Raw genomic sequence first — 13,041 nt, 5'->3', positions numbered from 1 at the left:
AATAAATGTTATTCACCACATCAATAGACTTAAAAATAAGAACCATATGATCATCTCAATAGATGCAGAAAAAGCATTCGACAAAGTACAGCATCCCTTTATGTTCAAAACGCTAGAAAAATTAGGGATAACAGGATCATACCTCAACATTGTAAAAGCAATCTATGATAAGCCACAGGCCAGCATCATTCTGAATGGAGAAAAATTGAAGGCATTCCCTCTAAGATCTGGTACAAGACAGGGATGCCCTCTCTCACCACTTCTGTTCAACATAGTCCTCGAAACACTGGCCAGAGCAATTAGACAGTCAAAAGAAATTAAAGGCATAAAAATAGGAAAAGAAGAACTTAAATTATCACTATTTGCAGATGATATGATTCTATACCTAGCAGACCCAAAAGGGTCTACAAAGAAGCTATTAGAGCTAATAAATGAATTCAGCAAAGTGGCAGGATATAAGATCAACACGCATAAATCAAAGGCATTCCTGTATATCAGCGACAAATCCTCTGAAACGGAAATGAGGACAACTACTCCATTCACAATATCCCCCCAAAAAATAAAATACTTGGGAATCAACCTAACAAAAGAGGTGAAAGATTTATACAATGAAAATTACAGAACCCTAAAGAAAGACATAGAAGAAGACCTTAGAAGATGGAAAAACATACCCTGCTCATGGATAGGCAGAACTAACATCATCAAAATGGCGATATTACCAAAAGTTCTCTATAAGTTCAATGCAATGCCAATCAAAATCCCAACAGCATATCTTGTAGAAATAGATAAAAGAATCATGAAATTCATATGGAATAATAAAAGACCCAGAATAGCAAAAACAATACTAAGCAGGAAGTGTGAATCAGGCGGTATAGCGATACCAGACTTCAAACTATACTACAGAGCAATAGTAACAAAAACAGCATGGTACTGGTACCAAAACAGGCGGGTGTACCAATGGTACAGAATAGAGGACACAGTAACCAATCCACAAAACTACAACTATCTTATTTTTGATAAAGGGGCTAAAAGCATGCAATGGAGGAAGGATAGCATCTTCAACAAATGGTGCTGGGAAAACTGGAAATCCATTTGCACCAAAATGAATCTGAATCCCTATCTCTCGCCGTGCACAAAAGTTAACTCAAAATGGATCAAGGAGCTTGATATTAAATCAGAGACACGGCATCTGATAGAAGAAAAAGTTGGTTATGATCTACACGCTGTGGGATCGGGCTCCAAATTCCTCAATAGGACACCCATAGCGCTAGAGTTAACAAATAGAATCAACAAATGGGACTTACTCAAACTAAAAAGTTTTTTCTCAGCAAAAGAAACAATAAGAGAGATAAATAGGGAGCCTACATCCTGGGAACAAATCTTTACTCCACACACTTCAGATAGAGCCCTAATAACCAGAATATACAAAGAACTCAAAAAATTAGACAATAAGATAACAAATAACCCAATCAATAAATGGGCCAAGGACCTGAACAGACACTTCTCAGAGGAGGACATACAATCAATCAACAAGTACATGAAAAAATGCTCACCATCGCTAGCAGTCAGAGAAATGCAAATCAAAACCACCCTAAGATACCATCTCACTCCAGTAAGACTGGCAGCCATTAGGAAGTCAAACAACAATAAGTGCTGGAGAGGATGTGGGGAAAAGGGCACTCTTGTTCATTGCTGGTGGGACTGCAAATTGGTGCAGCCAATTTGGAAAGCAGTATGGAGATTTCTCGGAAAGCTGGGAATGGAACCACCATTTGACCCAGCTATTCCCCTTCTCGGTCTATTCCCTAAAGCCCTAACAAGAGCATGCTACAGGGACACTGCTACATCGATGTTCATAGCAGCTCAATTCACGATAGCAAGACTGTGGAACCAGCCTAGATGCCCTTCAATAGATGAATGGATAAAAAAAATGTGGCATTTATACACTATGGAGTGTTACTCTGCATTAAAAAATGACAAAATCATAGAATTTGGAGGGAAATGGATGGCATTAGAGCAGATTATGCTAAGTGAAGCTAGTCAATCTTTAAAAAACAAATACCAAATGACTCCTTTGATATAAGGGGTGTAAACAAGGACAGGGTAGGGACGAAGAGCTTGAGAAGAATATTTACAGTAAACAGGGATGAGAGGTGGGAGGGAAAGGGAGTGAGAAGGGAAATTGCATGGAAATGCAAGGCGATCCTCAGGGTTATACAAAATGTCATATAAGAGGTAAGGAGGGGTAAGTCAAGAGAATACAAATGGAAGACATGATTTACAGTAGAAGGGGTAGAGAGAGAAAAGGGGAGGAGAGGGGAGGGAAGGGGAGGGGGGATAGTAGACAATAGGACAGACAGCAGAATACATCAGACACTAGAAAGGCAATATGTCAATCAATGGAAGGGTAACTGATGTGATACAGCAATTTATATACGGGGTAAAAGCGGGAGTTCATAATCCACTTGAATCAAACCGTGTAATATGATGTATTAAGAACTATGTAATGTTATGAACGACCAATAAAAAAAAAAAAGAAAGTAAATATTATTCTGGTTCCTTCAGGATGTTTCAGTAAAGACCAGGTATACTTAGATGGAATTCTTCAAATCCTTCGATACAGAGACTCCATAGACTTTCATCTACTCACTGCCCTGGGGAAGGTAAGTAAAGATCACATATCACCAAACATACTGGGTCAGCATTTATTCTAGTTTCATCTTATGATTAAATGAGACTCAAATTCAAACTGTTTTTACTTTATTATTGGAGTAAATTTTCTTTATGTGACAACAGACGGGAAGTAAGAAATAAAGGAATAGAAAATTTGGGAATATGTGTAGTTTTATTTTTATATCAGTTTTTTTCTGAAAAGAAGTTTCTTATAAGCATCCCTTTCTAAAAGCATTTTAAAGTAAGCTACAGCTGTAACACTTTCCCTGTAATATCTCTTAAGGACAAGGATATTCTGTGGCATGACCATACAATTTTTCAAAGAAATTCTTCATTGATTCAATATAGCACTTAAAATATAGTCCACTTCAAATTTTCTTAATTGTCTCTAATATATTCCTGTAGCTCTTTTTGTGATCCAGGATTGGATCAAGAATTATTCATTGCTTTTGGTTATAGTCTTTCATCTTTTTAAATGTAGAATAGTCCACCCACTCCATTCTTTTTGTATTTTCATGACATTTTGAATAATTCAGGACAGTGTTCTTTCTTGAGAAATCCTACAGTTTAGATTATTAGATTGTTTCCTCTTGATAAGATTATAGTAAACCTCTTTGTCAAGGATACTGCGTAAGTGATCTGTGTATTTTCCATTGCATCACATAGAAAGCACACGTAGTTTTGCACTTTTACTGGTGATTCTGTGTTTAATCACCTGAGTAAGTTAGTGACTACCAGGTCTTTCCATTGTAAAGAAACCTTTCTCCCATGGTATAAATAAGTCAACTTTGGGGCAATATCTGTTAATAGGCTGTTCTCTAACAACCTTTTAAGGAATGGTGTTAATATCTATAGATGATCTTTGCCCAGTTATTATACCAATAATGAAATAGAGATCTAATTTTCTTATATTTCTTCTTTTATTCCCCCCCCCTTTTTTTAAAAGAATTTTTAATATTTATGTTTTAGTTTTCGGTGGACACAACATCTTTGTTTGTATGTAGTGCTGAGGATCGAACCGGGCCGCATGCATACCAGGCGAGCGCGCTACCGCTTGAGCCACATCCCCAGCCCCCCCCCCTTTTAATAGTAGTGGATTTATATTTTTATTCAACTCTTTCATGACTGCTCCTTTTTTTCTTAATGTCTCCATGTTTTCTGGCAAAGTAAAATATTCTGGGCCTATTTTATGTACTTCTTACCCAAATCTGAGATTAGCCATTTCAAGGAAATATTGCTTACTTTTAGTAGGTAATGGTATATAGAAAATAAGCTCTGAGCACCAGGTCTGGTCTTGCAATGGGGTGCTGTTGCTTCTAGACATTTTCTTTTTTATTGATTGTTCAAAACATTACAGAGCTCATGATATATCTTCTTTCATACATTTGACTCAATTGGGTTTTGAACTCCCATTTTTACCCCAAATATAAATTGCAGAATCACATCTGTTACACACTCACATTTTTACATAATGGCATTTTCAATGAGCAAATCCTGTATAACTCTTTTAAATCATATGGCATTTCAATTCAAATCAGACCTCACCGAATTTTTTCACATTTCCTCTCATTCCATATTTTCATCTTTTTTTCCTTAAATTAAGAACTTCAGGGGCTGGGGATGTGGCTCAAGTGGTAGCGTGCTCGCCTGGCATGCGTGCGGCCCGGGTTCGATCCTCGGCACCACATACAAACAACCATGTTGTGTCCGCTGAAAACTAACTAACTAACTAAATAGATAGATATTAAAAAAAACTCTCTCTGTCTCTCACTCTCACACTCTCTCTAAAAAAAAAAAAAAAAAAAAAAAAAAAAAAAAAAAAAAAAAAAAAAAAAAAACAAAAAACTTCATTCCCCAGTATAAGTACAGGCATCTCAGATATTGCACAATTGGTTCCAGACTACCGCAACAAAGTGAGTATCACAGTAAAGTGAGTCATACAGAGTGTTTTGGTTTCACAATGAAGGCAAAAGTTATGTTTGTGCTATACGGTAGTCATTAAACTGAGTAGGGTTATGTCTAAAAAATGTGTATACCTTAATTTAAAATATTCTGTTGCTAAAAAAAAAATGCTATTATCTGAGCCTGCTGTGAGTCATATCTTTTTGCTGATGGAGGGTCTTGCCTTGATATTGATGGCTGATGATTGATCAGGGTGATGGACATTGAAAGTAGGGTAGCTGTGGAAATTTATTAAAATAAAGACAGCATTGAGGATTGCCACATTGATTGACTTTTTTTAATGCCATTTGATAGCATTTTACCCATAGTAGAACTTCTTTTGAAATTGGACTCTTCTCAAACCCCATTTTTTTAATATCAAAAAGATTATGTGATATTCTAAATCCTTTGTTGTCATTTTAACAGTGTTTACAACATCATCAGTAGATTCCATCTGAGGAAACCATTTGCTTTGTTCTTACATAATAAGCAACTGTTTGTCCATTAAAGTTTTATCATGAGATTGAAGCAATTCAGTCACATCCTCAGGCTCCACTTCCAGTTCGAGCTCTGTTGCTTTTTCTACTACATCTGCACTGGAGTCTTGAGCCCTCAGTCATCTAGGAGGGTTGGAATCAGCTTCTTCCAAACTCCTGTTAGTATTAAAATTTTGACCTCCCATGTACCTCAAATGTTTTTAATGATATGTAGAATGGTGAATCCTTTCCAGAAGATTTCCAGTTTACTTTGCTCAGATTCATGAGAGGAGTCACTATATATGACAGATACAGCCTTATAAAATGTACTTCTTAAATAATAAGACTTGTACATTGAATTTACAAGTCTTATTATTTAACTCCTTGATCATAGGGTGTACAATGGATGCTATGTTAGCAGACATGAAAACAGCATTAAACTTGTATATTTCCATCAGAACTCTTGGGTGAATAGGTCATTGTCAATAAGTAATAATATATGAAAGGAATCTTTTATGAGCAGTAGGTTGCAACCATGGGCTTCATATATTTAGTAAACCATTTTGTAAACAGAGATACTGTCATCTCGGCTTGGTTGTTCCATTTATAGTACATAGAAAGAGTAGATTCAGTATAATTCTTAAGGATCCTAGTACTTTTGGAATGGTAAATTGACTTCTACTTAAAGTCACCAGCTACAATAGCTCCAAACAAGAGAGCCAGCCTACACTTTGAAGCTTTGAAGCCAGGCATTGACTTCTCTCTATCTATGAAAATGCTAGGTGGAACTATCTAACATAAGGCTGTTTTGTCTATGTTGAAAAATCTGGTGTTTAACATAACCAACTTCACCAGTTTTCCTAGCTAGATCTTCTGGATAGCTTGCTTCATCTTGAATCTTCTTTTAAAATTAATTTTTATCTGAATTCTTAAGTGTGCTGGTGATGACTTCTTTCCAAAACCTCATGAACCAACTTCTGTTAGCTTCAAACTTTTCTTCTTCAGCTTCCTCACCTCTGTCAATCTTGAAGGAATTGAGGAGAGTTAAGACCTTGCTCTGGATCAGGGTTTGGCTTAAGGGAATGTTGTGGCAGGTTTCATCTTCTATCTAGACCACTAAAATATTTTTCATATCAACAATAAGGCTGTATTACTTTCTTATCATTCATGTGTTCACTGGAATGGCATTTTTAATTTCCTTCTATAAACTTTTCCTTCACAACTTGGCTAGCTGTTTGGCATAAGAGATCTAGCTTTAGGCCTGTCTTGGCTTTTGACATGCTTTTTATACTATGCTTAATCATTTCTGGCTTTTGGTTTATAATAAGACGCCTGTAGACTCATCCTTTCTCTTAAGGTCTACTTTCACCTAGAGGCCATTGTAGGGTATTAATTGGCCTAATTTGAATATTGATTGTCTCAGGGAATTGGAAGCTTAAGGAGGGGGAGAGATGAGAGAGTGGTGGCCTGGTTAGAGAAGTAGTCTGAACATAGACATTTATTAAGTTCACCATCTTAAAAAAATGAGCACAGTTTTTGGTACCACAAAACAGAATAATAACATCAAACATCATTGATCACAGATCACCATGATAGAATAATAATAAACATGTTTGAGATACTGTGAGACATTACCAATTGTGACACATGGACACAAAGTAAGTGCATGCTGTTAGAAAAATATTGCCAATAAGTTTGCTCAGTGCAGTGTTGCTATAAACTTTCTATTTGTTAAAAAAAAAAAAAACTATGAAGTGCAATAAAACAAGGTATGCCTATATATCTACTCATTCTGTCCTATCATACATTCATAATGGTTTCAGAATTACCATACCAATATCAGAAAACCTATTTTCATTACATTTAGGTGTATAAATACTAAGTAATTTTTAATAACAATGAAAACATTAAAATACTAATGAAGTACAGATACAATATGAACATGATTTCTTAATTAAAAAGTCTTCCTACTGAATCTGGAAAAACATTGATCATAAGACAGTATTTTGCCGGGAATAGAGGCATATGCCTGTACTATGAGTTGGGAGGCTGTGGAAGGAGAATTACAAATTGAAGGTTAGCCTCAGTAACTTAGCAAAGTCCTGATTCAAAATAAAAATTAAAAAGGCTGGGGATGGGGCTGGGGATGGGGCTCAAGCCATAATGTGCCCGCCTGGCATGCGCAGGGCACTGGATTCGATCCTCAGCACCACATAAAAAAAAAAAAAAGATGTTGTGAAACTGAAAAATAAATAATAAAAAATTCTCTCTCTCTCTTCTCTCTCTCTCTCTCTCTCTCTCTCTCTCTCTCTCTCTCTCTCTTTCTCTCTCTCTCTCTCTCTAAAAAGAAAAAAAAAAGGCTGGGGATGTAGCTCAATGGGTTCATCCCCCCAGTATTGTTAAAAAAAAAACATAGTATTTAAAATTAATCATGTTTTGAAATTTAAAGATAAACAGATAATTTATAGAACTTAAAAGTTTCACCACTAACCCTGACATAAATATCCATTAAAAATTTTTGCTTTTTATTTAGGAGAGATTCAATTTTTAAAAAAATATTTAAATTCAAAATAAAGGAAACTAGAACACAAATCACAATGTTTCCCAAATTAAATATAAAGAAATAAGAATTCAATATATAATTGTATTGATTCTTCTAATTTAATAACTATTTTGTTCTTTTATTTAAATTTAGGAGATTTGTTTCTTTCATACATATATAAGGCTTAGTTTCTTAATTTTATTTTATATCTTTAGTTGTTGATGGACATAATTTTATTTTTTATTTATTATGTGGTGCTGAGGATCAAACCCAGTACCTCACACATGCTAGACAATCGCTCTACCACTAAGCCACAACCCAAGCTCCAAGTTATCAAATTTTTGGACAAACTGATTTAGGCCCAAAATAGAATGTTAAATCAAATATTGACTGACTTTCAGTCTTCTTTTAATATGATTGTGGTATGAGGGGGCAGACAAATATATTTTTATTTAACATAGTAAAGAAAAGTAAGCCACTGATTCTTGGTATTTTGCAGCTATTAAAGTAATATGACAAATGATTATATATTTCTATTTAAGACTTCAGGAAAAAATTCATCTTCAAATCGTAACTTATAGTTAGTTGTGTTTTAACATTGCCCCTTTATTTCAGGTTTCTTATGAAGATGTGGATCGTTTAAAAGGATTGGCAGTTACTGAAAACATGAGGGTCCCTCACTTCCTGCAAGACTATGACCGGTATATGGAACACTTAGAGAAGATCATGGAAGTGAATGAACTGACTGACAGAGAACTGAAAGACCTCATATAGTAATTAGCATTCTTGCAAACATAGTTCAGCTATACCTCCATATATATTACCAATTAGGTGCAGTTAGCACCAACAGATTTATAAAAGAAGAATGAGTTTTTACTTGAGTTTTCTGAAGAATAGTCTTCAGAATTTGGCTGAATTTTTAAGTTAAACAAACCTTAAATTATTTCCCCAAAATGTTTCTATAGGCTTCAGAGGAAAGTTAACTCTTATTTTCATCTGAATCTCACCAGAGTCAAATGAAAATACTACTGCTGAGTGTTTTTGGAGACTGTTGGTTGAATCAAGTAATAAACTGAGCACTGAGGCTAGCTCCAACTGGAGAGAGGTGAATTTCAGGCAGTGTCATGCTGACTCCAAGGTCATATTATTCTCCTTTGAAAAATTAGTTTGTGACACTCTAGAAGGCTAACTATATCTAAGATTTCTTGTTTCTCCTGTATGTTAAGTAATGTTAAATGGAGGGGAGAAAACAATTTGAAAAGTTTTCATTAAGTCCTTTATTTATTCCATGCACTATGGTTTTATCTTCTCAGTTTATAAGAACTAAATTGAGTCTTTTTTGGTGGTGGCAATGGGGATTGGACCCAGGACCTCACACATGCTCAATACATATATGCTTTGCCACTGAGCTACACCTCCATGTGCCCCTCCTCTGAGAATTGCCTTTTTTTTTTTAATCTAGTTATATCTCTTTGAGTAGACTCATTTGATGAAATATTGTGCCCCTTTAAATATTTAGCAAAGTTTTAAGGTCTTTCCCTCTGCATAATTTTATATAAATAATTAATAAAAGCTCCAGAGTTGTTTGTCTATACAAATCAAAATAGTTGGAGAAGGGAAAAGCCACTTACCTTTTTTGGAATATGTAACAAGGAAGAGACAGATAGACTAAGCTGTTTGTAAACTTGACCATGCTCTGAAAAATGAAATTTCTAGGCATTCTTATCTGATGAACCAGACCTGTGATATTGGCTCAATATAAAAATCTTAGCAAAAATCAATATTTTATGTCAAATCAGTATCAATCAATATTAAAATCTTTGATTCCATCAACCAATAATAACATAGTTTGAATTTAAAAATGGGAGTTCTGTTTTGCTATATTTCTCCTGCTATTGGCTTATATATTTAACTTTGTAATTGATCCGTTTCAGTATATATTTGTGTGTGTGTGTGTGTGTGTATGTGTGTATACACATACGTATACACACTTGGTTTCAAATGGTTCTTCATACAACTTATTGTAATGAATAGAAATAATGTTGCCATAAATACCCCAATCAATATTGATACTGTGATTTCTACCAAAAGCTGTCTGAGAGTTTATTTTTACCTCAGTTTAGGATAAAATATGGTGCTAATAGTAGTAGATATATACTGCAAAGCCTGGTCCACATTCATGCTGGAAAATGATTTTAGGAAATTTTTCACAGAGTAGGTTATGTGATTTTTCTCTTCCATATATCTGGAAGGGCTTGTCTGAAAGAAGAATATTACAGCAAACAGGATATATGTAGCTGGTGCCTGGGGCTTCTTGCAAAGCCATGCATTTCACCTTTGGCAGGAGAGGGCCAGACCCTCTTGGAACATTGAAAGCCCCCCTCCCCAGCTTCATGCCATGCTAGCTGCCAGATATCCTGCACATCCGTTCAACAGGCTTGCAGCACTGGCAGCAGAGTGTGCCAACTCGTATCAGACACTGGGAATTTACTCTTAACACCTCAAGCGTTTGTCTCCTTGTTAAAAGAGTCGTGTGTACTTTCAGCTTTGTGTAGTGTTTTCTGACTTCATCTGAAAATGTATTGAGGGTGTTTGTGAAACAGTATAAGTACAGACAGAAATGGCAATATTTATGACCCGTGATTTAAGTAAGCCCAAATGCTTGTAAATTCAACATTGCAGGCACTGCTGATCTTACAGTTTAAATACAAAGGAAACTGTAGCAGCCTTAATTTCCCATTGGAAGGATAACATGCAGGACTTCTAGTCCCTGGATTTTAAAGTAGGTGGATAGTCTCTCTGATTTGAAAAGGAACTGCTTTCTTGCCTTATTGCTTTGGAATAGAGATGAAAACATGAGCATTCTGCAGACAAAAATGACCTTAAATCACAGTGATTAAAAAAGTTTTAAGTTAGCAGTGAACCAAAAGTAGTTTCAAATTAGCAGAGATAGTTGAAGAACATTAAGCTTTAAAAGTTGAGATTGAAGATTAAATAAACCTTTATTAATTCTCTTTCTTGAAGTAGAGGGAAGGTCAGTTTTGCTCCCTAAAACAAAAGTTTTACTCAACAGAAAATTATCAACAGTACTTGGTTAAAGATTGCATTAATTTTAATTGTAATAGTTATTTGCTATAGGCTATTGATAATTAAGATTTCATTAGTTTTATCTACTATAATTCTGACATATAGTTGGATCAAATACAAATTTTGATAAACTGTTACATTTTAACACCAGTTGGATTTAAAGTAAAATTAAGGTTTGCAAACAAATCCATAGTCCTCATTTCTTTATATTTTCACTTTTGTAAAAGTGCTTAAAATTTGTATTGTTTGTTTTGTATATCTTTGGGCATTTTGTGTCTATCTATAGTAAAAAGAGGTAGCACTGAAGTCCTCAAATGAAGTATATGGATATGTATGCATGTACACTTCTGTTCTTTGAAAATCTAATTATATTTTTTATTGTGGCAATTCTTGTTTTTTTTATTGTGTGATAATTATTGAAAAAAGACGTCAGTAAATCTTGTTTTCTAGAAGATGTTTTTCCTTACAAAGAAATATTATGTTTGCCACAGCCCACCTTTCCCCTGATTAGTTCAGTTTATATAGGGGGTGTATAGAGAAGGGAAAAGGGGGAGAGGGACAGATTTTTTCAAGTTACTACCCTGTTCATTTGGTAGAGTTTTATGCAGAACCTGTTGAGGAGTAGGATCTGTGCAGAGTGCCAGAGAACCTCTGGTGAAGAAGACAAGACACAGTCCAGTGAGGAAGAGGACAGAAGCAGGTTACAGCACAGCCAGGCCTGTACGCAAAAAGTGCTACCAAAAGAATGTATGCTATAGGCAGTAGGCCTACTCCTGCAATTGAAGCAGAGAGAAAGATCACTTGAAAAGTGGTAATTGTTCACAGTATTTTATTACTGTTCTTTGCAAGGCTTGTATGGAAGCCTGATGTGCTTTAGTCTAGAGGAAGGAGTGGAGTAGACCATGAAAGCAACATCAGAAGTCGGATGGGGCCAGGGTAGAATTCAGTGGCAAAGTATTGCCTAGCATGTGCAAGGCCCTAGGTTCCATTCGAAGTACTGCAAAAAAGAAACAAACCAACCCTGGATGCCCAGAGGAGCCAGCACCTTATCCTTAAGATGAGCACCGTGGAGAAGAGTGCAGATGCCCTCACCCATCAACGGAAAATGACTAGTCTTTGAATTCGAAAAGCCTTGTCAGCGGGCTCTAGGTATTAAAGGAATTAATGCCTCAGCACTGGCGCCAGGATGTTTCAATACCAATTCTTTTTAGCTCTTTGTGGAAGAGCCTTAAGAATAGGTGGGATATTAGTGGACAATAGTTTCAAGAGATTGTGGTACTCTGGAGAATTTTTCCCCCCAACTTGGGGATGAGATAAACCTTAAAAATTTCTGCCATCATATACATACAACAAAATTCAAATATTAATTACCTAAGGTGAAACATCTCAAATTTAGGTGAACCAGGTATTTGGCTCTCTTGACATTTTAAAATACCTCTATCAGGGATGGGAATGTAGCTTAGCGGTAAAGGGCTTGCTTAGCATCTGCATGGCCTTGGATTCGATCCCCAGAATCACAAAAAAGCACTTCCATCATATTTAGAGTACTTTTCTAATTAATTACTACCATATCTCCAAGAAAATTAAACAGCTTGGATCCTATAAGTAAACCCACCCAGCCTGGAGGACTGTGAGTCTGAGCACTAGCAAAAAGTTCTTCAATGCATTTTTGAGTGCCACTCCACAGCTCTCCACTAGAGGGACCACTAGCTCGTTTCTTTCTCCCTTCTCTTCCCACTCTTCCTTCTGGGATTTTATTTATGTTTGGCTGGAGGTCTCTCTACATGTTTGATCTTGCTAGTTGACCCTTGTAGCTAAATCTCAACCTATATATGACTTCAAGCAAAAATAACTGTTGAGTGGAAGATTTGTATGTCACTGTAAGGAACTCAAGAATGAGTCTAAAGTCTCCTGTGCCCCTATTCCAAAATCTGGTTTCTCCACTGTCCATCTAAAATTCACACTGACAAGTTTGTCATAAAATTCCTTGAGATGTTTTGGGCTGAAAAACAGTACACATACCCTGTATAATTACTGTTTAGTCTTAAGAAATATCTTCAATAACACTCCAGGATATATGTTTGGAATTCAGATCCTATTTATGTTACCACCACAATTACATATCTCAATAAAACCAGTTCTTCCCTTTCAGAGAAATGACAGAGAAGGAGATACTGGGGGAAGTCATCAGATCCTCTGGCTAAAGCTAGATATCTGCTCAACACCTAAGAATGTCCCACAAACTATAAAGTCCCTGTATCTGGATCATAGTTAAGGCTAGAGAATTCACAATTTCTAATCTGAAACCCCACCTTACTTAGA

At 35.8% G+C, this 13,041-nt stretch overlaps 1 protein-coding gene across 1 annotated transcript in view; it reads left to right on the top strand.

Annotated features, from left to right (window-relative positions):
- Positions 1-9,676, top strand: part of Matcap2 (microtubule associated tyrosine carboxypeptidase 2) — a 52,451-nt gene extending 42,775 nt beyond the window's left edge. The window contains exons 6-7 of the mRNA XM_026387618.2: positions 2,566-2,663; positions 8,248-9,676. Coding sequence (XP_026243403.2) covers positions 2,566-2,663; positions 8,248-8,406 — 257 coding nt within the window. The 3' untranslated portion in view covers positions 8,407-9,676. The remainder of the gene's footprint in view (positions 1-2,565; positions 2,664-8,247) is intronic.
- Positions 9,677-13,041: the final 3,365 nt, after the last annotated feature.

This window comes from Urocitellus parryii, chromosome 3 (assembly GCF_045843805.1).
Source record: "Urocitellus parryii isolate mUroPar1 chromosome 3, mUroPar1.hap1, whole genome shotgun sequence".
NCBI lineage: Eukaryota > Metazoa > Chordata > Mammalia > Rodentia > Sciuridae > Urocitellus > Urocitellus parryii.
This window is presented reverse-complemented; position numbering and strand designations above follow the sequence as displayed.